The following is a 27,744-nucleotide window of genomic DNA, read 5'->3' on the forward strand; positions in this document are numbered from 1 at the left end:
CTGAGTCCGGGGTTCAGCCGCGTGCCAGCGGCTGCGTCCGTTGGACTGGAGGGCGGCAGCTTCGACCACCCCGGGCCGCGGTGTTTGAGCCGGCCCGTTGCGGGGATCGGTGAGCTGCGGGACTGTTTGTACCATCGCCCGGTGGGGTCTCGCCTCAGCGCAGAGGGAGAAGAGGAGGGAAGAGACTGTAGCCCTAAGATTTTTGCCTCCACCACAGTGAGGAGGTGCTTGGAGGTCTCACTGTGGTGGTGTTAATTTGTGTTTATTGTTGTTATTATTGTATGATTGTATGTATGACTGCAGGCACGAAATTTCATTCAGACCGTAAGGTCTGAATGACAACAAAGGCATTCAATTCAATTCAATTCAATAGATCACCCATGATTGAATGGCGGCGTAGACTTGATGGTCCGAATGGCCTAATTCTACTCCTATCACTTATGATCTTATGTTTATTAAATATTTAATTCTATGTAACAAAAGAGAATCTGGTGTATAAATATATTATCCCAAGTTTGGCAGAGTTTATCACCGGTCACCCGTTTAACTGCCAAGCAAAAATGAGATTTGTGCACAAATGCAGAGTCGCAAAGATGCAGTCAGCAAATTGCTTTTTTTCTATACATGCTCCGATGTTGGATTCCTTGTTTTGAGCACAAAGCTGTGGGAATTCCCTGCTACTTAAGATAAGTAAGACTCTACCCGGGCACCTTAAACTCTGTTATACTTGAAGTGAAAGATCCAATCCATTCATTTTAAGATAGAAGGGACTGAGGTTCTTTCACCTGCAAAAAATAACCAAATTTTCAACCATTTTCAGAAGGAAATATTTTTTCAATTATGCTCAGGGAGTGTTCCTTAGCTACCTATCTAAAATAAATTTGAAGGCATAACTTGTTCTAGCCCCACCCCAGTGTGTGTTGCCTTGCCGCTGTGGACAAGCTTGGCAAATTCCCATGGTGAGCGGTGATTGTGAGAAGCTCCTGTTGAATGAAAGTCCAAGATCAGTGTGTGGACAGTGTTAATGGATAAGGCGATGATATTAATTCTGCCCAAGTAACTGTAGGTTGGGGTAATATAAGTCTTTTCACCAATGGCGATTGAATGGTTTTACAATGGCAAGGTTTCTTGAGGCACTGCAATTGAACTTTGTAGCTGAGTGCCGAATGCTGATGTCGGCAACGTTAAAATAGTTTAAAAATTAGGAGAACTATTTTTAAAGCAGGAAGAGAAGTAGGGGATCGGAGATCGAGGAAGTGATTCCATGGTTATGTGCCATGGCAGCAGAAAAGACAAACGTTAATGATGAAGTGGTGTAAATTGGGGATTGCAGGCATAGAAACATAGAAACATAGAAAATAGGTGCAGGAGTAGGTCATTCGAGCCTGCACCGCCATTCAATACGATCATGGCTGATCATCCAACTCAGTACCCTGTACCAGCCTTCTCCCCAGAGAATTCCAGAGATGAGAATTCCAGAGATCAAACACATATTTGATGATTTAGAAGACTATGGGGGAGAGGGTGACAGAGATTGGTGAAATGGAGGTTGAAATACCAGATGTTCAAAAACATTTAATCTGAGGCATTGCTTAACTGAACCGTGTAGTTCAGTAAGCACAGAATAATAGATGAATGGGGCTTGGTGTTCCGTGACACAGGCAGCAGAGCGTAGATGATATTGCAAAGTAGAATGCAAAGTAGATGTGTGCCAGGGACAATCCAAAATAACCAAAACTTGAGGTAACAAACATGGTGGAAAATTTGGCAAGCGTTCCAAAGACCTATAGGTTTGTATGCTAAATTGGCTTGGTATAATTGTAAATTGTCCCTAGTGTGTGTAGGATAATATTGATATATGGGGATCGCTGGTTGGCGTGGACTTGGTGGGCCGAATTCTCGGCTGTTTCCGAGCTCTATCTCTAAACCAAACTAAAGATGAGTTAAGCTGTATGATGTTGCGGGAGATACAAATTGTGGGTTTTGGTGATAGCCTGATTTTGTGATCTAAGGCCAATGGTCTAGTTCATATTTTAATTGAGTTAAAGAAAAGCCTAAGAATTCAATGGGGACTAAAGGCATGGGAGTTTCTTCACTGCCAGTACATAATGTTTGACAAACAGTTTGGAAGTGCTGAGATGTGGCGTGAATGTTGTCTACAGGTGGGAATTGCCTGGGGGCCTTAAGTAAATGAGAAATAGGATACTAAGAAAGAAAATTAAGGTTTAGTTTAGAGATACAATGTGGAAACAGTTGCTTCAGTCCACCATCCACACTGACTAACAATGACAATACACTAGTACTATCCTGCACTCTAAGGACAATTTACAGAAGCTATTTAACCTTTTCCAATCCGTTCCGATGCCGGAGTTTCCATCATCCTGACGCGAAGGCTTCGGGCATCGGACCGTCAGCAGCGGCGACTGCTTAGGGATCAAAGGCCCGGATCATCACGGGTGAACAAAGGATGAAGATAACTGAACTTTGTCTTCCATCGCAGTGAGGAATGTGGATTCCACTGTGGATGTCTATGTTAAATTGTGTTAAATGGTATAGTTGCTTTTCACTTAGTATGGCTGTATGGTAACTCAAATCTCAATGTACCTTAGTTGGTTAAGTGACAGTAAACGCAAACTTGAACTTGAAACCTGCACGTCATTGGAATATGGGAGGAGACTGGAGCACCCGGAGAAGACCCATGCGGTCATAGTGAGAACGTGCAAATTCCATACAAACAGCATCCATAGTCAGAATCTAACCCAGGTCTCTGGTGCTGAAAGGTAGCAATTCTACCACTGTGACACCCACATGTGAGGGAAGGGGCTGGTTAGGTTAGGATGGAACCAAGCAAGCACAGTCCCAGCTAGAAGAGGAGCGGAGTTGGAGACAATAACATTGTTGATTAATTCAGTTCAGTTTAGTTTATTGTCACATGTATTGAAGTACAATGAAAAGCTTTCGTTATTTTCTTTCTGTACTCTGGCAGTAGAGGAAAGCTGGTTGGAGGGATGCAAACAAGGATGTCAGGTAGGATGTACATGAATTTATGCAACTGCAACATATTCAAAGACTTGGAAGAGGGGATGGCTGATGACGAGGTGGGAGTTGGCAAATGAGGGGTTTTTTTTAAGGATGAGATTAATAGCAGCAGATTTGAAGGATGGGTACAAAACTCTAAAAATCAAGATTTGTCAAACATGGGACCTGGAAGAGACAATAGGTTAGCAGTTTTTGGGATGAGGGTAATGTAGTTTAGGTTTATTACTGTCACGTGTACCAAGTATGGTGAAAAACATTATTTCAGATCATACTAAGATCAAGTTCAAGTGAGTTTATTGTCATGTGTCCCTGTATAGGACAATGAAATTCTTGCTTTGCTTAAGCACACAGAAAAATAGTAAGGCATTTACTCCAATACAGATAAATGTGTCCATATACCATGATATAAATATATGCACACATGAATAAATAAACTGCAAATAAAGTGCAAATAACAGAAAGTGGTTGTTAATAATCAGAGTTTTGTCTGAGCCTCTACTTCCTGAGAAGATCAAATCAGATAATACTATATGTAAATACTATCAAACCAAATTCAAATAAAATAGGTAGAACAAAGGAGAAGATACAGAGTGCAGAATATAGCATTGTTGCCCACCAGTTTCATAGATGAAGTCCAATATCCAAATGAGTAGAGGTGAATCAGCCATTACCCTAGCTTACAGAAGCCTGACAACAGAGAGGAGGAAGCTGTTCCTGGGTCTGGTGGAGCATGCTTTCAAACTTCTGCATCTTCTGCCTGAGGGGAGGGGAAGAAGCATAAATGATTGGGATGGGACAAGTCTTTGATTATGTTGGCTGCTTTTCCAAGGCAGTGTTGAGTGTAGATATAGTCAATGGTAGGGAGTCTGGTCTGTGTGATGGACTGGGCTACATCTACAACTCCCTGCAATTTCTTGTGGTCTTGGGCAGAGCTGTAATGCAACCTGACAGGATGCGCTCTTTGGTGCATCTGTAGAAGTTTGTAAGAGTCATTGGAGAAGTGCCAAATTTCCTCAGTCTCCTGAGGAAGTAGAGGCATTGATTTGTAGCCTTAGCTGCTGACTCATGGAAGGATGGCCTTCGAGAAAGCAAGAGTTGGAGATAGATGTGTCCCATTCTAGTTGTAGGCCTTTTGCCCTGTATCCTTACTCCATGCTAAATTACCCTTTAGTTCTTTTTCCTTTTCTGTTTGGTCTCCCATACTTTGAAACTCACCCCTTTTTTCTAACCTGAACAGATGCGGCGTTGGTTCACGAGGTTAATTCCCGGGATAGCTGAACTGTCATGTGTTGAAAGAATGGAGCGAATGGGCTTGTATACACTGAAATTTAGAAGGATGAGACGGTATCTTATTGAAACATAAGATTATTAAGGGATTGGACACGCTAGAGGCAGGAAACATGTTCCCGATGTTGGGGGAGTGCAGAACCAGGGGCCACAGTTTAAGAATAAGGATTAGGCCATTTAGAACGGAGATGAGGAAAAACCTTTTCACCCAGAGAGTTGTGAATCTGTGGAATTCTCTGCCTCAGAAGGCAATGGAGGCCGATTCTCTGGATACTTTCAAGAGAGTTAGATAGAGCTCTTAAGATAGCGGAGTCAAGGGATACGGGGAGAAGGCAGGAACGGGGTACTGATTGTGGATGATCAGCCATGATCACAGTGAATGGCGGTGCTGGCTTGAATGGCCTACTCCTGCACCTGTTGTCTGTTGATCAGTCATCCTATTTGGATAAATGTCAAAAAGCATCCGAGGCCTTGAAGTGATGTGGAAAATACTGAGAGCGCATATTTGTCTTATTATTCGTACTGAGACTTCATTACTGCATAGCTCCGTTTGATAGTCACATTGCCCTTACCCACTTCTATTTTGATTCTTTACTTTAGATATGATGACACTATCAGTGCATCTCAAAAGCGTGTCCCACCAGTACAAATCAAGCAGCTGCCTCACCAACAGTTCGGTATTGGTCTTCGAGCGTAAGTATTTACTGTAGACTTCTTTGCTTTTGTTATTTGTTACCTAATAGTAATGACATTTTGTGCTTTGGTGCATCCTGTTTCCATTGATTATCCTTGATGTTTCTACAACTTTTCCACAAGTGGCAAATTAAATTGATTGTACATGATTTGGAACGGCACACACTTGTCTATATATGGTCCTGCAGTTGACAGTGCAGTACCATATCTCAGTTCCTCTCTGGAGATGGGAGAAACTTCCAGAAGGACAACTATATCAGCAACACTCGACCAATCAGGCCTTTATGGTAGAGTGGCCAGACGAAAGCCACTCCTCAGTAAAAGGCACATGACGGCCCGCTTGGAGTTTGCCAAAGGGCACCTAAACAAGATTCTCTGGTCTGATGAAACCAAGATTGAACTCTTTGGCCTGAATGCCAAGCGTCACGTCTGGAGGAAACCAGGCACCGCTCATCACCTGGCCAATACCATACCTACAGTGAAGCATGGTGGTGGCAGCATCATGCTGTGGGGATGCTTTTCAGTGGCAGGAACTGGGAGACTAGTCAGGATCGAGAGAAAGATGAACGGAGCAAAGTACGGAGAGATCCTTGATGAGAACCTGCTCCAGAGTGTTCAGGACCTCAGACTGGGGTGGAGGTTCACCTTCCAACAGAACAACAACCCTAAGCATAAAGCCAAGACAACGCAGGAGTGGCTTTGTGACAAGTCTGTGAATGTCCTTGAGTGACCCAGCCAGAGCCCGGACTTGAACCCGTTCGAATATCTCTGGAGGGACCTGAAAATAGCTGTGCATCGACACTCCCCATCCAACCTGACAGAGCTTGAGAGGATCTGCAGAGAAGAATGGGAGAAATTACCCAAATACAGATGTGCCAAGGTTGTAGCGTCATACCCAACAATACTTGAGGCTGTAATCACTGCCAAAGGTGCCTCAACAAAGTACTGAGTAAAGGGTCTGAATACTTATGTAAATGTGATATTTCAGTTATTTATTTTTAATTACTTTGCAAAAATTTCTAAACACCTGTTTTCGCTTTTTTATTATGGAGTATTGTGTATAGATTGATGATAAAAAAAAAAAGAATTTAATCCATTTTAGAATAAGGCTGTAACGTAACAAAATGTGGAATAAGTGAAGGGGTCTGAATACTTTCTGAATGCACTGTATATATCCAGTATTTAGTTACTGATTTTGACTTTTTTAATTCAGGCTCAGAAAATGCGACCCCGCAAACAAGGACATCCCACAAGTATTAGAGGAGACAGTCGATTACATCAAGCAGCACGGTAAGTGAACTGTGCTGAAGTCCGGAGGGAATCAACCATGGACTTAACCCCAAAATCCTTTCTTTCCTTCATCTCCAGTAAATGTTTGATTCCTTAATAGGATGCAGTGCCTCGGCCACAGAGGCTCAGGGAAGGCACACAATATTATTGATAACTTTTTCTCCAACAATTTCCTAATAAAGTAAATGGAATTCTAATAAACATAAATGGAATTCCAATAAACAACTCCTGGACACATTTTATCGTATAACACTGTAAAAAGTACTTGCTGGTATTGTTGCCTGGTGGAAAGTCAGACCGGGAAGTGATTGTGTTGTTTGCGTGTGATGACATTTTATTTGCCTATCCTCAGGTCTAAACAAAGAAGGGATATTCCGTAGGTCGGCTAATGTGTGCTATGTGAGGGAAGTGCTGGATAAGTACAATAATGGTGAGTGTCACCCTTGTTAATTACGCGGCATAACTCTGGTTTACACATGTTTATCAGCCCACACCCTCAACAGCTGTGTCTCCACCTTCACCCTTCCCTCCTCCCTTCCTGGGTCCACCAACCTTGTTTTTCGCTGCCTCTATCTGTCATCCACCTGCCTTCATCTCCCCTCCAACCCTCCCCCTCCTCTGCCTGACTCCATCTTCCAATGACCCTTCACCTCCTTGGTGCCCCAATTAGCCACTGGCCCTGTCTCATCACTTCCCCTCTCTTTATACTGGCTATTTCCCCCACCTCCCCTTCCACTCCTATCCTGATACAGTTTCAATCCACAGGACTGACATCTCCTTTGCTCCCGCGAATGCTGCTCGACCTGCTGTTCCTCTAGAAGATTGTTTGTTATTCTGCTTTCAAAGTGTCTCTTCGCATGAAAGGGTGTCAAGCCTTTTATTCCCACTTGCCTTTCTCTCATCTGTTTGAATGTCACTTGGAATGACCTTTTTTTTTCCCCTTAAGAGTTATAGAAACATAGAAAATAGGTGCAGGAGTAGGTCATTCGCCTCTTTGAGCCAGCACCGCCATTCAATATGATCATGGCTGATCATCCCAAATCAGTACCCTGTTCCTGTTTTCTCCCCATATCCCTTGATTCCGTTAGCCCTAAGAGCTAAATCGAACTCCCTTGAATATATCCAATGAATTTGCCTCCACTGTCTTCTGTGGCAGAGAATCCACAGATTTACAACTCTCTGGGTGAAAAAGTTTTTCCTCATCTCAGTCATAAATGGCCTACCCCTTATTCTTTAACTGTGACTCCTGGTTCTGGACTCCCCCAACATGGGGAACATTTTTCCTGCATCTAGCCTGTCCAACCCTTTAAGAATTTTATATGTTTCTATAAGATCCCATCTCATCCTTCTAAATTCCAGTAAATACAAGCCCAGCCAACCCATTCTTTCCTCATGTCTGTCCCTCCATCCCGGGAATTAACCTGGTGAACCTACACTGCACTCCCTGAATAGCAAGAATGTCCTTCCTCAAATTAGGAGACAAAACTGCACACAATGCTCCAGGTGAGGTCTCACCAGGGCCCTGTACAACTGCAGTAAGACCTTGTTCCTAAACTCAAATCTTCTCGCAATGAAGGCCGACATGCCTTTAGCTTTCTTCATGCCTGCTGTACCTCCATGCTTAACTTCAGTGCACTTATCTCATTCACTTAGAACTCAAAATGCATTCTCGCTGGTGGAATCAATGCTAAAAGGGGTGATTATCGAGAGATGTGTTACTGATAACGCTACTGTGCCAGAATCCTGGTTGAGGGGACAGCTCTCCCCTGATGCTCCTGCAGCAATGAAACAGTTAAAGTGACCTCGTTGCCACAGGGATCGCTGTGGAGTGAGCAACTGACATAACGTGCAAAGGCTGTCTGTGAGGGCTAGTGTTGGGCGGGCTGGAACCAACAGTGTGGCTGTTCAGTGCTGAGATGTGGAACTCGGTGAGTTTGGGCCTTTGCTGACAGGCAGCGCCTGATCTGTGTGTTGGCAGACCATCCGCGTCCAACAATCTCTCTCATCACAACCCGTTGGATGTGATGAAAGCTGCCATCTCTCTCTGTTTGCTTGCACACCCCAACAGCTGTGATTTCTCAGAGCTTAGAGATTTCTCTCTGGTAACAAACTCAACAGTGGCTGCTGACTGTTGACCATGAACCTTTGAGAATTCTCCACCAAATAGAATAGAAGAAGGTACATAGCTGCATATGTAGCTCTGAGTGAACTATCGATGTATTTACCAGGATAAAATCATTGTTAAAAGTATGGAGGGAGCCACATGTTTAAAATGGATTCAGAAGAATATTTAGTATATATCAATAGGCAGTTGAGGTCTATGGAGTGAATAGTGGAGAGCTGTAATCAGTTGTATGTTGTCTAGTTAAAGAAAAGATCATTGTTGGACCAGGAGTAAAACTTCTAAGTGAGGAGATGTGCACTTTACTAAATAAAGTGTCCTTTAACAAGAATTGGCTGGAGTGAGGGATTTGAAGTAATTTTGTCATCAGCAGGAGATAGTCATGGAAGTGATAATAAATGCTCATGCCATACACATTCCCACAAAGCAAAACAGTGGGATTTCCCCCATGTGTCAAGAGGGATGTTGGGTTGGATAAGTCAGAAAGTTGCGTATGTTCATTAGCAAAAGCTCAGCAATGTAGAAATGGAAGAAGAAGAAGAAAGGTATGAGAAAACAAAAACAAGGAAGACAAACAGATCCTGGAGAGTAAAATCAAACACAACCAAAAGATGCTTTCATAAACCCAAAATGCACAAAACATAAGTGAGGAGAGAATAGGCCTATGAGAGACCAAAGCATTTCCATTATTGACTGGTAAAGAATGTAAAAATGTAATTATGCTGGAATTATTTATGAAAATATTTGTTGGGACAGCTCGAGTTATCAAATAATAATAAGTAAATTATGCTGGAGAGATGCAGAGGTGATTCGTCGGGGTGAATGAAGAACATCTTTAATAAGAAAACATTGCCTTGGACAAAAGGGTCATTTTAATTGGTGTAAAACTTGAAGCAGTTTTACATCAAAACAGTAACCAGGCGAGAAGGAGGACAAGTTTTTGAGCCCTGGAGTCATACAGCATGGAAACATACTCTTCAGCCCAGCTCGTTCACGATGACTACAATGTCCCATCTAAGCTAGTCCTATTTACCCGTAGGTACACAAAAAAGCTGGAGAAACTCAGCGGGTGCAGCAGCATCTATGGAGCGAAGGAAATAGGTAACGTTTCGGGCCAAACCCTGCACCCGCTGAGTTTCTCCAGCTTTTTTGTGTACCTTCGATTTTCCAGCATCTGCAGTTCCTTCTTAAACACCCTATTTACCCGTGTTTGACCTTTCCATATACCTGTCCAAATTCTTTTAAATGTCATTTTTGGACTTGCCTCAGCTACTTCCTCTGGCAGCTCAGTTCGTTCCACCTCAGGTTCTAATTAAATCTTTCCCTTCTCACCTTAAACTTATGCTCCAGTTCTTGATTGTTCCCGACCCTGCGAAAAAGATTCTGTGCATTCATCCTATCTATTTCCGTCATGATTTTGTACACCTCCATAGGATCACCCCCCCCCCCCCAGCATCCTGTGCTCAAACTTATAAAGACCTACCCTGTCCAACCACTCCCTCTAGCTCAAGCCCTGAGGTCCTGGCAATGCCTTTGTAAATCTTCTCTACATTCTTTGCAGCTTAATGGTACCCTTCCAATAGCAGTGCCACCAAAACTAAACCCCAAGTGTGGTCTCGCCAACATTTTGTACAACTGTGACAATGTCCCAACTTCCATAATCAATTTCCTGCCTGTAAGCCAGCATGACAGAACCCTTCTTGTCCACCCTGTCTACAGGCGATGTCACTTTCAGGAAACAATGTACTATATTTCCAGTTGTTTTGAGGTAATTTGGAGGATGATTTGAAGGGAGGTGATTTTTTTCATCCAGAGAATGACATGGAAAGGGGGTCTGATTTGGAATTTGTTGCCTAAGAACGGTTCTTTGATATTTGGATATGCCCTTTACACGTGTAACCAGTGAGGCAATTAATTTGGGGCAGATTGTTTTGTCTTGAAAATTGAAAACCCCAGATGCTGGAAATCTGAAAGAAAAGCAAAATGCTGAAAGTACGCAGCAGGGCAGGCTACGTCTGGAAGAGGAACAGAGTTATAACTTCTGGTCATAGGCCCCTCATCAGACTATGGGGTGGATTTATGAACTTCTATTTCAGTGAAATAGTCGACCCACCGCTGAAATCTGTGCAGTGCCTCAGTGCATTAGCAGAAATATATATTATGACAGGTTTCTTTTACTAGAAGACATGGTATGACTGGAGAAATAACTCAGTCCTTGAACACAGTAGATTATTTATTGGAAATTCTTCCAAAACGAGGGGCATTGATCCCGCCATATTGTGAAAGGGGCAGTAGTGTGAAGTGAATGCACATTATGAACCTGCTAGTTGGTCTCTTGGTTGGAGAAGACAAAAACACTGAAATAGATTTCCTATCGGTTTCAAAATTGGAAGCAATAGAACTTTTATGTAACTTTTCCGTAGGTATCTGATTCTGACTTTAATAACAAACCATACATGAGGAATTGAAAGGGGAGATTTATTTGTATATATGCTGTGCTATGTTGGAGTGTTCAGTGTAAACAAACCTCATTCAAAAGGATGTGCATTGCTCAGTACCTAGACTAATAGCACTAAATGGATTAGCTCAGATGTTATTTCCGTGTGAAGTGGACACATGCAGTTCATTATAACATGCTATTGCTTTGTTTCTTGTCAAACAAACATAGTTTTATTATCAAAAGTAGGAGAATAAATCATACATTAATTTTGCAAAGTGTGAAGCTACCTATTTTTTTGAATGCTTGAATTGAATGCCAAAATTGTAGGAGTAAATTTCTCACCTGTATTAGCTACATGCTGAGCTCTTTAGCCGCAGGAAGCAGGCAGAAGCTGCCGGTGGCTTGCATAATCATTAAGCTTATCTGTTTAATCTTCTCATGCTACGAGGAATGGTTTGCACCCTTCAAAGTGGCATCTGGTATTATTGCATTATAAAATTCCAAATATACAAACAAGCACCGTCTTGCATTGTTACTTCTTGCAGTAATGCCTCAACAGTCTTTTACATGGAAATTTTAACTCGGAAACAATTCATTTGGATTTGCTTTTTTCCCCCTCCACTTCACTTCAGTAGTAGTTCTGATCCCATGTACCCATCCTTTTATATATCTATTTTATCTTCAATCATCCACTTATGTTGTGTGGTGCACATGCTGCCTGTACTTTTGTATTTAATCGTGCTATAAACTAATTTGTACTACTAACTACTAATTTTCTATAACTTCGCAACCAGTCAGTGTCAACGCCTTTCTACTTGCTATTTGTTTTATGCAGCTATTCATGAACTTGCACTTACCCTCGTCATTGCAAATAAAATCCTGCAAAGTATTGCAAGCATGATATTCAGCATGGGAAGATAATAAAGGAACTAGTAATTCGACCAGCATAAGGTTTATGAATAGCTGCGCTCCCTTTCTGTGTCTTGAAAAGCGACAGGAAATAATGCTGCATGTAGTGTAGTCCATTCTCCACACCTGGACAGGCTATGAATGAAAGTGCAGTCATTTCATGCTGATACACAGAAGCAAGAATAAGCCTTCTCAAGACTGTCCCGCCATTCAATATCATCGTGGCTGATCTCCGCTGGTCTCAACTCCTCTTCTGTGTCAGTTCCTCGATCTTTCAATCCTTTGTCTGTCTCCATCCTAAATATATCCAATGATCTACCCTCCACTATCCACAGAGGAAGAGAATTCCAGATATTCACTGCCCCCTGAGAGAAGACATTTTGACGCACCTCCATTCTAAATGACTGATCCCTTAGTTTGTAGTTATGTCACTATGGTCATGACTCTCTCATTAATAGAAGTTGGGTGTCTGTCAATAGACACTAGTTGCTCCAGGCGATAAGAATTGCTGAGTAAAGTATAGCTGTGGTTTAGGATGGAGACCTGTGCTGTGGACTTTGGAGATGAGGTTAGAGGGTGAGATATGAACTTCCTCATGACTATAGTTTGCTGACTGTTCGGATTGTCTGTTGCTGACCGGTCTAGGTTTTAATTCCTTTTTAAAGCTAAAACGTTTACCCTGTTTGTGAGTTCCGTTGTAATCATTTTGAAGAGGTCGAAATTGTGCCAAAGTAGTGAGACGGATGATTCCATGTGTAATGATGAGTGGCAAACGGACATTGTATATGTGCTCTAGCTTTCTAATATAGTGTGTACATGAAGACAACAGAAGCTGGAATGAAGTTGTGACGATACAGTGGTGACCACCATGTAATTCCCTGCAACATACAGAACTGATCAAAGCAAGCAGGTTACCCCAGTTCCAGCTAGATTTTGAAAAGGTGTTCTATGATATTTAATTTTCTTTAATATATCATTAAGTTCTTATTGAGAGCTACTCACTTACCCAATGCAGTGTGAATTGTAATTGATGAGGGGGGGGGGGGTCACTTTCCTCATGTGTGTTGGCTTGAGTTGATTATCTGCTCATTTATTGCTAGCTGTTTAGTCAGCGATATGTTTCTGTTCAAATACTTGCCTAAACTGTGACCTCCTTGCAGGTGTTCCTGTGGATTATGCAGTCTATGGTGATGTGCACTTGGCAGCAGTTATGCTGAAGACTTTTCTTCGTGAATTACCTGAACCTCTGCTGACCTATGAGCTGTATGACCAAGTGGTTTCATTTGGGGGTAAGTTGCATTCTTCAGTCAACATTTGGGATTGGGTTCTTTAATACATCTTGCTCCTATTTGAATTAGAATTTCACAAAATCTTCATTGTCTTGCAAAGTCTGATAAACTTCTATTTAAAGGATTCCCAATTGTAATCACAGCAATGGAAATAATTACATTGGACTCTGGTTAGATTTAATTTCAGAGATTGCTCCTGATTTAATCTTTGTTCAACTGATGAAGCAACATCACGACCAACAGATTGTCACCTGGTGATCTATAGTTTTGGCCTTGTTCCCTCCCTCTGAAAACACCTCCATTCCACCTTCTGGAAGTGAAGAAAAGTTAGAAGTTTTTGAAATATAATGCTCCAAAATACCTTTCTGTGGTCAGCATCAGCAAACGTCTCTAAAGCCCCAGCTAAGTGAATTTTCATACTGCCATTGGGAATGCAGTTATGGCCTTGATTTGGCTGTTTGTATCCAGTACCATTACAGCAATTGGGAAAATGCTTTCATTTTCTAGTTTTCACTGTATGCAGTTTTGAAATGCACAATATTTCATCTTTGTAGTTGTTGGTGGGGTGCAATGTGGTGAAGCCGTTATCTTTGACAACGTAAAGCGATCTTGACTGAAATCCTGTGCAGTCTGTGATCAGGTTGTGGTCATCTTTTGTTTCGTGTAACCTTTTTCCTTTCCCTGATTTTTCAGGAGTGTCAAAAAATAAACAAGTAGAAACCATGGCTCAGATGATTCAGACCCTGCCTACAGATAACTATACGGTGCTGCAATACTTGCTGATCTTCTTGCACATGGTGAGTTGGTGGCCTTGCCGTCTTGCTTACATTCCTGTTTGAGTGCGTGCATGTGCGTGTTGAGACAACACAGGTGAAATCAGCCTACACGCTCTACGTATATACGTGCACGTATGCACAATCTTGCCACTCTCTCTTCCTCAGCCCTCTCCCTAATCCCATTCTCCCTACCGCAGTCTCCACAATCCCCCTCAGCTGCCTGTCACTTCACGCTAAATAGTGTACACAGGCTTTACAAATGTTATTCTCTCTCACCAATTGCTCACCCCCTACACACTCTTCATGTTGTCAGAAAGAGTTGAAAAGCTAAGTAATGTCATTGGTGAAAATATTTAAAAATTGAACCTTGGAGTACTGAACTTTGGAAGCTTAAAGTTAATGTGGAGACGTTTAGCATCAATATAAAAATAGGCGTTACATTCCAGATGCTGCTTTGTGTTTAACATCTTTAATTACATTCTAATTATATTAAATGTATTGAATATTTACCTGGAACTTGGTACTGGTTTCAAGATATGCTGTTTAGTCTTCTGAGAGAAGAGGGATTTTGTTGTGATGTATTCAACCCATTCACACTTACACCTAAAGTATGGCCTGCAATCTCCAAACTGGCATCAGAATGTGGCATATGTAATCATTTTCTAATAACACAGGCACAGTGAAAGTTTGATAGCACATTTAGAAACATTTTTAGCTACCTGTATTTGACACTTTGTCTCTAAAAAGTATAGTCGTAGAACTGACAACTAGTTGCATTTCTTACCTTCTGGTGAAAAATACAGTTTAAAAATATAAAGATGATAACAAAATGAAAAATAGCCAACACTGGAGAATTTCAACGCCATAAATTATGACAGAGAATAGATACGTAAGTGTTGGAGATATAAAGGATTGAAAGCGTCAATTTATTTGGCGTTAGTATTACCAACGATCTGTCATGGACCAACCACAATGATGTGGTAGCCAAGAATGCCTTTACTTCCTGAACTCTACCCAGCTCTGTCCAAGAAGGCAAGAAATTGCAGGAGTTGTAGATGGAGCGAGCCCATTACACAGACCACACTTTCCACCATTGACTCCTTCTAAACTTCACGGTGCCTCGGAAAAGCTGCCAACATAATCAAAGACTTGTCTGCCCCAGTCATTCCTCCTTCTCCCTGCTCCCGTCTGGCTGAAGGTGCAGAGCTGGGAAGCGCGCACCATAAAATTCAGGAACAGCTTCTCCCCCTCCGATATCAGGCTTCTGAATTGAAGGGAAAGAAAGATTGTAAGCATACAGATGATATACTTATAGTTCAAAGATGTAGTGGCACAGATGGTTCTAGATACACAGATCACTATCGGTAGTGATGCAGGTTAACAAGGCCATTGGAAAGAGTCAACTCAGCACTACGGTTCATTTTTAAATGGGGAAAGTAGAGAAATTGTGTGAATTTGCATTGGAGACACAGTGCTGTTTGCTAAATTATAAAAATTACTATGAGTTCTGGTTTTAAGGGGAGTAATCCCTTGCTGTCCAGTCATTGTCAGTGGCCTTTGTTTCAAAGAAAACTCCTCCAGCCTCTCCAAGCTTGTTTCTGAGCCATAATTTGGCAGCATTCTCACAAGTACGATCTGATTTAATGCCTACCTGGTACCAAAGTCTTAATATGAATGCAGTTACAATGTCTGAAACTGCAGAGGTTTACTCAGTTTAAAGAGTAAAGTCCCTCGCAGATGCTTGGTTTATGAACAGAATTGCATTGTGTTTCCTCTCTGCTTCTAGGTTGCTGCCAACAGTGAACAGAATAAAATGACGCCCAGCAACCTGGCTCTTGTGTTTGGGCCCACACTCATGTGGGCAAAGGATGCCGCAATTTCACTCAGTGCCATCAACCCCATTAATTACTTTGCTCAATCACTTTTGGTAAATTATAATGCGATTTTCTGCCAAATGTGACAATGCTTTAACTGTCTTAAACCACTGGAGTCCAATCAGGCGTTTCTCGCTCTCTCTCTCTCTCTCTCTAAATGTTTATGACAATGTACCTGTGTGCAGCACCGCACAGGAGAGAAATTAAAGGTGCACCCTTTCAGTCAGGGTTGGGGATTGCATGTCTTTACACTGCTTTGAGTGGAGTGTGTGTGCAGTATAAATCTCCATGAACCCGGGGCTGGATTCCCTGGTTCTTGTCATTCATTTGTATACCCAAGAATCAGGAATGCAGTTGGAGTGCTTGAAGCGTTTTCTTTCCATTGTACGCCTGCTTGACTGCTAGTTTTAAATTTTGTACGTTTCTCTTTCCCATCCTCCTCAGTACTTTCTGAACTTTTAAAAGAATTTTCAAAAAATAATGGAATATTTATAATTAATTTCTATTGTTGGGATATTTCTATGCTCATCACTTTGAAACCAACCAATACACGTTTGTGTAGAATGTACACTTGCTTTTTTATATGCTGGGCAATGTTACTGTCCCACTCTTAAACATTCTTCATTCCTTTGTGTGACCAAAATATTTTCTGTAACTATTTTGTGATGGTGCAGCGTTGAGAGTTTGATTCTCTTTGATTCAGGGAGAGGCCAATCTATTCCTTAAACTAGATTTTAAATATAATTTTGTTTTGAAGTGCACGCTGACTTAGTAAAAATAGATGAATAGAAATAGTTCAAATGAAAATGCCAATGTCAAAAGAGTCTGCTTGAACAATGCTGACAATCTTAATATTGTTGTGCATTTTCATTGGTTTTAATTGTTTTTACTTCAGTGTTTTGTTATATCTAAAGAGGAAGTGTCCATCACCTTTCCATCATGATGGGATCTGGCTTGACCAGAGCAGGTGAGATGAGCAAAAGGGAATTCACATTATCCAAGTGCTTACATTCTCAAGGGATATTTCAGTGGCATATGTTTTTATCCGTGGTATTAAACTCTGCAGTCAAGTCTGGAGATTTTTTTCTAAAAATGGCATGAATTGTACCCAATCTGGCACTCCACAGATTAAGCAAGACATTTATATAATCCCACCCCCCCCCCCCCCCCATTTGAAAGGTTAGAATCTTGCTATGTGCATTAATTGTAAGTGACTATGTGTTATTGTATGTAACAGATTGCACTCCCTCAATGATACTGTACTACAGATGTGAAATTACTGGGAATACATGGTTTTGCTATTCTGTCTTTGGTGTTCATTGTTTCAAAAAAGGAAAACAATATTATTGTCGTTAATAGACCTTTGATAGTGAACTTACCTTTAAATATTGTGGATTTATTGGCTTTTATTTCAGGCCCAATTAGTAAACTGTTGTTCTCATTGCAAATTCATTCAAAGTATGCAACCCAGCATTTTATTCAGGAAAGCATTTCTCAAATGTAATATGAATTGGCTGCTTTTAAAATAATATTTATTCATGGAAGCCATTTAACAAATAATTGGCCTTTTTGTGCCATATGGCAAATTAATCAACGCAGGAAGTCACAAATCTTGCAGTCAACCTATTTGTAAAATATTAAGGGGAGAGAGAGAAGTACTGTGTCATAGCTCACAGCTTCACAAGGTAGGACTTGGGAGCTAAGGTGCTCCTTGAGCAGAGGAGAAATTTAGGCTCATTTTTTAAAGGAAATCTCAATGTCTAATGGTATAGATTTAATGCCTCAATACTATCAATATTACATGACTATAATTTTATTTTTTGTTGATGGGCTGAATTTTTGTTTTGATGCATTTCTAATTAACATATCAGTAACAGTGGGGTCTATTGACCTCTTCCAGTCCCCCACGTCCTTTGAGATATTTGCTCTTGGGATCAGTGCAGTCAAGTGGAAATTGTTCATGTTGGTTTGGACAATGAATTGTGGTTGACTATTGGTATGAGGTGGCATCATGGTCTTCTAGATAATCAAGCATGTTCCCAGCAATGGTTGATAGCTTGTGCTTTAAAGTGGGAAGCTGGAAGCTTCTCCCATCCGCCCCCCTGGTGAAATTCACATTTAAAACAATAAGTTGCAAGGAAGTCTGAATATATTTTGTTTCATTTCACTTAAATGTTATTAACCGACTGACTCGTGTTCTGAATTTGATCCAGGTTTAAATGAGCCATTTTGCATAATTCCTATATGCCTGGATTAGTAATGTTCCATGCCGAGGCATCTAATGATAGGGGTGGAAGTTCCACATTATCTTCAAATATTGCCATTTACCGCAGGTATAGGTTAACATATGTGAAGTAAAAAGGGAAATGGAGCATTTATCAGATGCTTTGCGTGAGCTGATAAATTGGAAGTGTAGGATTGAGCAAACAGTACATTTACTTAAAACTAACTAACTACTGACTTCCAATAAAAACTGGGCAGTAGGATGCCAATGCATTATGTGATGCCAATCTCATCTACAACAGATCAAAGCTGGTAAACCTGGCTATATTATTGTACTTTGTGCTTTCAAAAAGAATGGTGTACTTGATGTCTCACCTTTGAGTGGAAGTGATTTTCGTTTTGATTTGTATGATTGTTTAGTTTGTGAAATAAGGTGCCACTGCAGCAGGTGCTTGCATTATTCTAGGAGTATGGTGTTAGTGATGCTCGAGTTTTCTCACGTTATCCAGTGCTCCGCTTTTGCAACTAGTTGTTTACTCTGTAAAACATCTTTATCAGGGATATCAATCGCCAATAAATGAAATAGATTCCTTTCTGAGGCTTTGCCATGCGTAAGACAATCATCTTTGAGATAAATTCCAATTAATCCTAATTGCCACCAAACATTCCCATAATAGAAAAGTACATGCACGGAATGGCCTGAAACATTTTAATGCCATTAGTGCAACCATTCAAGGACCAGAGAGTGTCTACAGATTTCATTGTGATCTAGCTCATACCTGTATTTGGTTCATTCTACTTTAGAGAATTTGCAGTTTGATGTTTCGTTATCCTTATTTTGCAAAACTGGAGTCATTTGTCTCTGAAGGAAAGACACAAAATGCTGGATTAACTCAGCAGGTCATCCAGTATCCCTGGAGTAAATGAATAGGTGACATTTCGGATCACGACCCATCATCAGAAGGAAGTCAATTGATTGACGTGTCGATGCTGGAGGTTCAGAAACATGCTTGGATGAATGGATGGTTATACTTTTGCAGCTGGCAGTACAAGTGAGGAAATGAACTGCAAATGGGGGTGAGTGGAATAATGGAGAATGTTCTTTCTGATGGAGTGGGTGCAGCCCAGCTGTCGGGATCTTGTAAAGAAGCTTCTTGCCTGATGGACCATATGGATTGACAATCAGTCACTGGGAAAGTCATAACCTATCATAAACAACCAGGTTATTCACAAGATTGCTTGTGTATATGGGCATTCATGGCCCCAAGTGGTGGCAACATTCAAGAAAACATATTTAGGCAATGTTTATCCTTCAGATACATGCTTCTATTATAATTGCATGGTCATGTGAATCGGGGACCTGAGGTGAGATCTGCTTTTGGTGAAGAAAATGACCGTGATTAATGTTTATACAACTGACGTACTCATCAATCATTCAAATCAAACTCTGACTAAATAAAAACTTTTAGGAAAGGTGTAACCAGAATCCAAAGTTCTAAGGACAATAATGTGGAGAGTGGGCACTCATGTGACAGCTCCTTTCCATTTGCAGCACTGTAAATACCAGTGATGCAAGGAAAATCTTTTTGTACCACATTAGTGGCGAGCATGCAGTGGGTTTGGGTCCATTTTAAATTAACCCACGATCTTCAATTTTAGCTTTCCACTTTATAAGATTCTTTCTGTAATTTCTCCACCCTATTGGGATATATTTGTGTCTTTGGACATTTAAATCTATCACTTTATACAAGTTTCTGTGTTTTATCAGTGATGGAAGCATTATTAAGATTTTGTAGCAGGAGTATATCACATCTGACAGTATTTTAATGAACAAGATGATTAATCCTGCTTTCATATGTAATATTTTGCTCATACAGGTACTGCTTTTAAATGTGTTAGTACAAAAAAAAACATTGTTTCCTGTGCACCTCCTCTCCTCCCATCAACATTGCTATGCCTATTCATCACCTCCAGTTTGTGGGTGGATGTTAATGTGAGAATTTTTAAAAGTAAAGTGGAAAGGTTATAACGTTTATTTTTGTATATAATCGCATCTGATTTCCCATTTTATCATCACCTCATAAAATATCTAGTTTTTCTTGTCATTGACCATTTTAATGTATTTTTGGGGAATGTTTAAAGTTGTAACAAGTTATTTTTCAGTTATTCCTAAATATTGTCAATCCGTCAGGGCAGGATCTAATCAAATCAAAATTCATAAAATGCAACACCCTTCTTCAAAGCATTATTAAATTGAAATAATTCAGTCTCTTGAGGAATAAACTTGAGATTTAATGCACGCCAATGACTATCGCAAGAAATTTAGATAAAGCATACCATTTTCAGAAGCTCAGAAAAATTGCTAGGCACAGTGCCCTCCATAATGTATCGAACAAAGACCCATCATTTATTTATTTGCCTCTATTCGCCACAATTTGAAATAGAAAAAAAAAAATCACATGTGGTTAAAGTGCACATTGTCAGATTTTAATAAAAGGCCTTTTTCATACATTTTGGTTTCACCATGCAGAAATGATAGCAGTGTTTATACATAGTCCGCCCCATTTCAGGGCACCATAATGTTTGGGACCCTGCAATGTAATGTAAATGAAAGTAGTTATGTTTAGTATTTTGTTGCATATCCTTTGCATGCAATGACTGCTTGACGTCTGCGATTCATGGACATCACCAGTTGCTGGGTGTCTTCTCTGGCGATACTCTGCCAGGCCTGTAATGCGGCCATCTTTAGCTTATGCTTGTTTTGGGGGCTAGTCCCCTTCAGTTTTCTCTTCAGCATATAAAAGGCCTGCTCAATTGGGTTCAGATCGGGTGATTGACTTGGCCACTCAAAAATTGACCATTTTTTAGCCTTGAAAAACTCCTTTATTGCTTTAGCAGTATCTTTGGGATCATTGTCATGATGTCGAATGAACAGCCGGCCAATGAGTTTTGAGGCATTCGTTTGAACGAGCAGATAGGATGGGTCTATACACTTCAGAATTCATCATGCTACTACCATCAGCAGCTGTATCATCAATGAAGATCAGTGAGCCAGTACCGTCAGCAGCCATACATGCCCAGGCCATAACACCCCCACCATAATGTATAAAAATTGCCTTTATTAAATTCTGACAATGTGCACTTTAATCACATGTGATTTTTTAATATAACAAATCTCAAATTGAGGAGTACAGAGGCAAATAAATAAATGATGGGTCTTTGTCCCAAACATTATGGTGGGCACTGTGGATTTCTTATTTTGCTTGTATTAAATGGGATTGGTAGCCTGCCTTGCTTTCAGCCACTTAAGGGCCTGTCCCACTTGGGCGTCATTTGTGCGTCATGCAGGTGGCGCGCGGAGATTTTGAGAATCCCAAAATCCTGGGGCGCTACTGCGCGTCACTGCCTACGCCACGTCAATGATGTTGCTTAAATGACGTGCAAATAACGCCTAAGTGGGTCGGGCCCTTTACTATCTAGGCAGTTTTAACCTGCTCTACAAAATTCGTTAAATTGTTTTCAGAAAACAAATTAAACTAAGTTCCTGCCTAACCCCTTAAATGGTAAAATATTTAAGAAAACTACAGGAGCGTTCTGATTCCACAGGTCTGGTCCACAGAATCAGAAACCGCTCCTGCAGTTTTCTTAAATCTTTTACCATTCAAGCGGTTAGGAAGCAACTTAGTTTAATTTGTGGATGTGGGGTGGAGCGGAATGTGGGCACTGAAACTAAACATGTTTTCTGTATAGCCAGTAGCTGCCTAGTGCTTTCGGAAAGCCAGAAGACATGGAATTGCATTATATAAATGCAGCTTTTTAAGCAGAATGTTACGGTTGCCTTATTCTTGGTCCAACTGATATTACATATATTTGGGACTGCAATGAGGATCCACCTGATCAAATTCCACATACAGGCCTGGAAAAGTAGGTCAAGAGCACCATTCCCAATCTTTTCCATACCAATGTGGTTGGTGCTTTATTTCCTTTTGGGCACATCCAGCAACGATTCCTGTATAAACTGCAAGTTGTTATCTGTATTTGTAAGGTACTGTATAAATGAACTTTTCTCTTCTCAGTAAACCCTTCCTGCTCTCCTATATATTTCTAGATTTTTAAATTTATAGTTTAAGTGCACTTGCATTTCATTGTTTTTAATTTGGATGTTTTATATTTTGGCTAATAATATCTGAAGTACATTTCTTTATACATACCAACTTTCACTGTACCAATTGGTACATGTGACAATGAATGTCTCTTTATTGACATGGTTGTTTAGAGGTCCTCTGGTAATATTGCTCCATGTCAACCACTGCATATGTTGCCTAATTAAATTGCCTTATTTGTAGTGTTATTGGTTTAATTTTCAATGTAGCAAAGTATATAATAGCTGACCCAGTTAGGACAGGAACACAAGGAGTACTTTAACAAGATTCTTTCCTCCACCCAGGTTCCTCTTCCCCTCACCTGCCAAATCTTTCTCATCGCGTGGTACATTGTGCCGTTAGTGCTCTTAGAAAATAAAATTAATGAATACTGTCCTCACTATAGGTAGAAAAACAACAACCTTCTTGAGCACAATGAAAATCCTATTAGTAAAATAGTTATAAACTGTAGCATATGGTTTATCCTTTATTGTAATATGTTCACAATGAATACAGGCACTAAATCTCATTTTCACAGCTTTATGTTGAAATTATGTAAATTGAATTATATCTGTACAGCGGGGTTGTTGTAGGGTATGTGGGAATGGACACTGGTTGGGTGACCTCAACCACATTATGTAGTTTGTGTTTATAATGTAATGGTCAAACCGGACTTTCAAATAAAATGCAAATTATCATGTAAATAAACTTTGCGGGTTTTTTGCATCTGATCGAAGAGCCAGTTGCACATGGTTTGTTTTAAACTCCATTAAATTAAACAACATTGAGAAGGAATCAGCTTAAAGTAACATTGCAAAGCGATCTGCTATGTGGCAGTATACTTGCCAGTGGAGAGTCACTGAGGCTTGGGTAGTGGATCTAATGATTGTGCTTTTGTGACTTATTTATACACAAATCATTCTCCACCCACCTCTGGTCTAACCATAGAACTGAAATTAGAAACCAAGGTATTGTATTGCTTTAAGCAGCTGACAGGCTCAAACTCTGGATTGTTGTTTAGATCAGAAATTTATGGAAGGTGATGGATATAGAATTTAGGTATATCTACAAAGAGAGAGCGAGCAATCTGTTCCCTGTATGATTAAACTGCCTCATACTTAGCATTAAACCTCCTCAAATGCTCCTGCAATTGCTAAACTACACTAACCCCTGCTTTCCTGGAGTCAGCAGTATATATGTTTTGGAGTTGTGCCATCAGAAAGCATCAATGCTCGATGGAAGCATTTCTGTGCCAGTGTTGCAACCAACCTGTATTGCATTGGAAAAACTAGCAGATACCTCAAATTCTACCATATACGCTGAAAATTAAATGCTCAAATCAAACTGCACATAAGACAAGCAGAAAAGAAAACGGTGAGTATGTCAAAAGTTAAGGAATTCAAAATAACAGAATTATGAAAACATAAACCCAGAAGGCCAATCACTCCATTCTATCACTGTCCATCTTATTCTTTGAGAGAACTATTCAATTCCACATCATTGCTAAAAAAGTTTGGAAGAGAAGAATCAACAACTCAAAAACAGTGGAAAGGCTACATAAATGACAATGCTAGCAGCACAGGAGACTATCCATATTGACTTGACTGAACACAAACGTAGTTTGCATTTGAACCACAAAATCCAGGAATAGGAAATGAGGCTACTATTTTTTTGTGGAACATTCACCATCCTTTCAATATTCCTAGTGCACAGTAGAAAACCTGAGGTGTAATCCCACCGTCAGCACAGTAGTGGGGGAAGCAATTACTCCAAAACAATTACAATTGTAAACAAAGGTGCCGAAGCTGTGCTGGATTGTAATTTCCAGTAAAATTTATTTTGGCCACCATTTCCTCAGGAAAAAAAAACATGAAAAAAGAAACAAACCAGAATTTGTCATCCTAAAAAATATTTCTGCTGGTTCAGACTTGCATCATACAAAAAGACATGGTCAAAACAGTCCAAAAAGCATTGTGTACAATCTTTACTTAGCAAAGAATAAAATAAATACATTGTTCCAAAAGATTTCAGATGCATCAAGAATTTTGTCCTTTTTTGTTTTTAAGTACAGCTAATATCTAGATACATCACAAATTAAAAATCACAATGGCTTTGGAAACCAAGGGGAGAAGTGAGTAAATAAAACTTTTAAACTGCTAGAATGAAAATTATTTAGCACAGGATCTTGGACAAACAATATTAAAAAACATTTACAATAAAAAAGCCTGTTGAGTTTGCAGTTTTCTATCAAACCAACTTGGGGGGGAAAATAAACCTATACAATTTCAAAAAACTCAACACCACTATCTTACAATAAAATAAAATACTGATATTGAACCAGTGTAATGATATTTTACACAAACTGCAGCACATTCAAACAGTTGTAGTGTTTGCTTTGCCCTCATAGACTATTATGTGGTGACACTTTGTTTAATTATCTGCATTAAATCTGGAAGCATCGGGCAAATAAACAATCATTTTTGCTCGTATTGTTTTCCTGTTTCATTTTGATTACTTTTCCCCCTCTATATTAACACAATAATGCAAAAGTACTGTGCATGAGGTAAGAGACTTTGTTTTTAAACAAACACAATGTAAACAGTTAATACCCTTTGTCAGGGATTGCTATCCATAAAATCATTTCTCAATCTGCCACTTGAAGGATAATCAACTCTTAAAAATGCTGCCAGCGATTCCTACCATCGTTTGAAACCTCCATAATTAAATATTAATTCACCCAATGTGATATTTTGTTGAGAAGGTATTGACACTCTGCCAAATAAGTTTAAACAAAAATCTCAATTCATGCAAATTTATTTTTCATTCAGGGATCACTAGGGTCCCTTATTACAACAAAGACAATTAGTTGGCTGTTTGGTTTAGAAAACAGGATGGATTGTCACATTAGTTAAGGTCACTATCAATATTTTTAGTTATCCAAACAAATGTTCCATAAAGCATGTTTTCCCTCTCGCAGCCCACTGCCACCAGAGACCAGGTCAATGATCAAATCCTGGAATATGCCCAAAAGCCAGGAGTTCAGGTTGGGTTGAATGAGCTAATTCCAGATTGGTGTATTAAAATACACATTTGATAGGAAGAATGCGAGAGAAAAAAATCATGGTTTGTGTTTCCATTGTCTTATGAAAAATGTACACATTTTAATCAGGTTTGTTTTCCTGGATAAAGGTTGCACCAGTATATATGCATATACTATCAAGTTTATATGTATAAGATCAGCATCCCCCAGTTCATGCAGAGATAGCAATTGTGGAACATTATCCTTAATAAATTCAGCATCGGAAGCAAACGAAATGCAGGAGTTTTTGTGTTTAATGAAGTTGTGGACTGTGGTGATAGTTAGGTTATTGAAGTATTTGTTCAATTGTTCTGCAGGTTGGGAATTACCTCTTTGTATCGATTGTATTCTAAATAAGTTCAAACAGGAAAAACGATGGTGAAAAGTAACTCCAACTGACCATAAAAATATAACTTTTCAGATTTAATTTAGTAGTTTAGAGAACCACAAAGATGAGGAAAAACTGCAAGGGTGATTTTGAAAACATTTTCTTTTCAGTTAAATTGCAAAGCCTTTTGTTGATATCAGAATCTACAGAGAGCCCTGGTGAGGTTGTTTCAGGCTGCACAAATCAGAAGCTGAATGCCAACAGAAGCCAAATTAAATGTCCTCCCATTAAACTTAATCTTATCAAACGTGGATGGAAAAATACCTGATACCAACATAATTTAAATTGGGAAAATGTATAATGTATCTTTTGCTTTCTTCTCACTCTTTATAGTAAATAGATGTAATACTGATGTTGGTTTCATCTCAATTCGTCTATAGAACTTCACTTGCTGCCACACTCTATGTTTACAAATTTAAGATTATCAATAAGTACGGAGCAGGCAACGCGACAATGTACCTAGATCTCTGACAATAACAGTCATTCACATATAATATACTATTGATTTCACTCAGTGCAGTACTGATTTCTGTCCTGCCAAGCTCAAACACACACATGAGGAACACAATGTTTTATTCACGTTCACTTTGGTAACACCATTGACTTTTCAGAGCATTAGCCATTAACACAGTTGGCTCTGTGTGCTATCAGCTTTTAAAACTTTTTCTACAAGTTAAAAAAAGTCACATTGTATCCTTTAAAATACTGCTTAAATGGAACATAGTATCCAGTGTTATTTTTCTGCCAGAGAACTTCCACTGGTATCACACCGTACCCAAATCTGCATCAAGTGAGTTCAGGACTGGATGTTTTCACTTTGGTTCTTGATGAATGAACAGGTTAATAATATCACCTCTGCACAATATCTCCCTCTGCTCTGCATCAGGCAAAAAAACGGACAGGAATCACACTCTCCTGCCTCCCAATACGCCATGTTCTGCTACATCACAGGATCTGTGGTATGTATAGGAAGAAACTGCAGATGCTGGTTTAAACCGAAGATAGAAACAAAAAGCTGGAGTAACTCAGCGATCCTCAGACACCATCTCTGGAGAAAAGGAATAGGTGACGTTTCTGGTCTGAAGAAGGGTGTCGTCCCGAAACGTCACCCATTCCCTTTCTCCAGCGAAGCTGTCTGACCCGCTGAGATACTCCAGCTTTTTGTGTCTATCTGTGATATGTCTGGTGACCTGACAACTGCCAGAATTCTGCCAAGTGGAATGAATCATTAAAAATTAGTATGTTTGAGTGGGATCTCACAGATGTAACCACAGTGCTTCTAATACTAGAAGATCACATCATGACTGCAGAACTATTCATTTCTACATTCAGGTTGAAGACCTCCTGAATACTTCAGTTAAAAGCCACGCATAATGCCAATTCGTGTAGTGATGTCACAGAAGTATCTAAATATCATACTACGGATAAGATAAATAAAACAGTATTAAAGTACAGTTAACAAAAGTAGCAACTACTGTTATGAAATTAATTGCATTATATTTTTATTACTGCTCCTAGTTCTCTAAATAATGGAGATTCACATACCAGTTCAAATTTCAGTGACTTGCATTTTCTGTTTTTTACAAAAGAATTTATAGTAATGAAACAAACACGCCAAATGAGAGACATCAATGTAGGCTTGATGTCCCGTAAGTTTCCTTTTAAGGCTATACCTGCAGTCAATGGTATGAAGAGCCCTTAGCTAGAGCAGATTACTGATCCAGGCACATGGCGTACATCGGACAAAGTCTGTCAAAAGGTCATCTGAAGCCAGCAAAAATGAAAACTGGTTCCAGGTGTTTATCATGGACACAATTGGACAGAATCAATTTGTTCATTGATGATACAGTTCTCATTTCGCAGCAAAATTATCCGTAACTTCATGGGAAGAAGTTGCACATATTTCCCCATTTCCTGTTCCTGCTCCCCACTATTAGTCACATCACAAGCTGTCAAAGAATCTTTGGAAAGTGGACTAAACCACCCACCTGGAATGGCAAACCGTTCTGTGTGTTTGGTCGGTGTAATTTTCGTTAGGATCTTTAGCAAAATTAAAATTAAGGATAGACCAGTTGTGCCTCCTACTTGTGCAGAATGAAATGGCAAGAGGAATTAAAGGGGATGAGCAGGGATGAGGTTGGAGATTGAGGAGGAGGAGGAATTAGTGAAGGGAAAACATTTTATTCTTTATTA

The 27,744-nt window shown here is 39.9% G+C and overlaps 1 protein-coding gene across 3 annotated transcripts in view; it reads left to right on the forward strand.

Moving 5' to 3' along the window:
• Nucleotides 1-18,532, forward strand: part of arhgap1 (Rho GTPase activating protein 1) — a 41,349-nt gene extending 22,817 nt beyond the window's left edge. For all 3 annotated transcript variants that reach the window (XM_033039223.1, XM_033039224.1, XM_033039225.1), the window contains exons 8-13: nt 4,927-5,019; nt 6,233-6,309; nt 6,662-6,739; nt 12,941-13,069; nt 13,763-13,866; nt 15,632-18,532. In XM_033039223.1, the coding sequence (XP_032895114.1) occupies nt 4,927-5,019; nt 6,233-6,309; nt 6,662-6,739; nt 12,941-13,069; nt 13,763-13,866; nt 15,632-15,805 (655 nt within the window). In that variant the 3' untranslated portion in view covers nt 15,806-18,532. The remainder of the gene's footprint in view (nt 1-4,926; nt 5,020-6,232; nt 6,310-6,661; nt 6,740-12,940; nt 13,070-13,762; nt 13,867-15,631) is intronic.
• Nucleotides 18,533-27,744: the final 9,212 nt, after the last annotated feature.

Source organism: Amblyraja radiata, chromosome 20 (genome assembly GCF_010909765.2).
Source record: "Amblyraja radiata isolate CabotCenter1 chromosome 20, sAmbRad1.1.pri, whole genome shotgun sequence".
In the NCBI taxonomy this organism is placed as follows: domain Eukaryota; kingdom Metazoa; phylum Chordata; class Chondrichthyes; order Rajiformes; family Rajidae; genus Amblyraja; species Amblyraja radiata.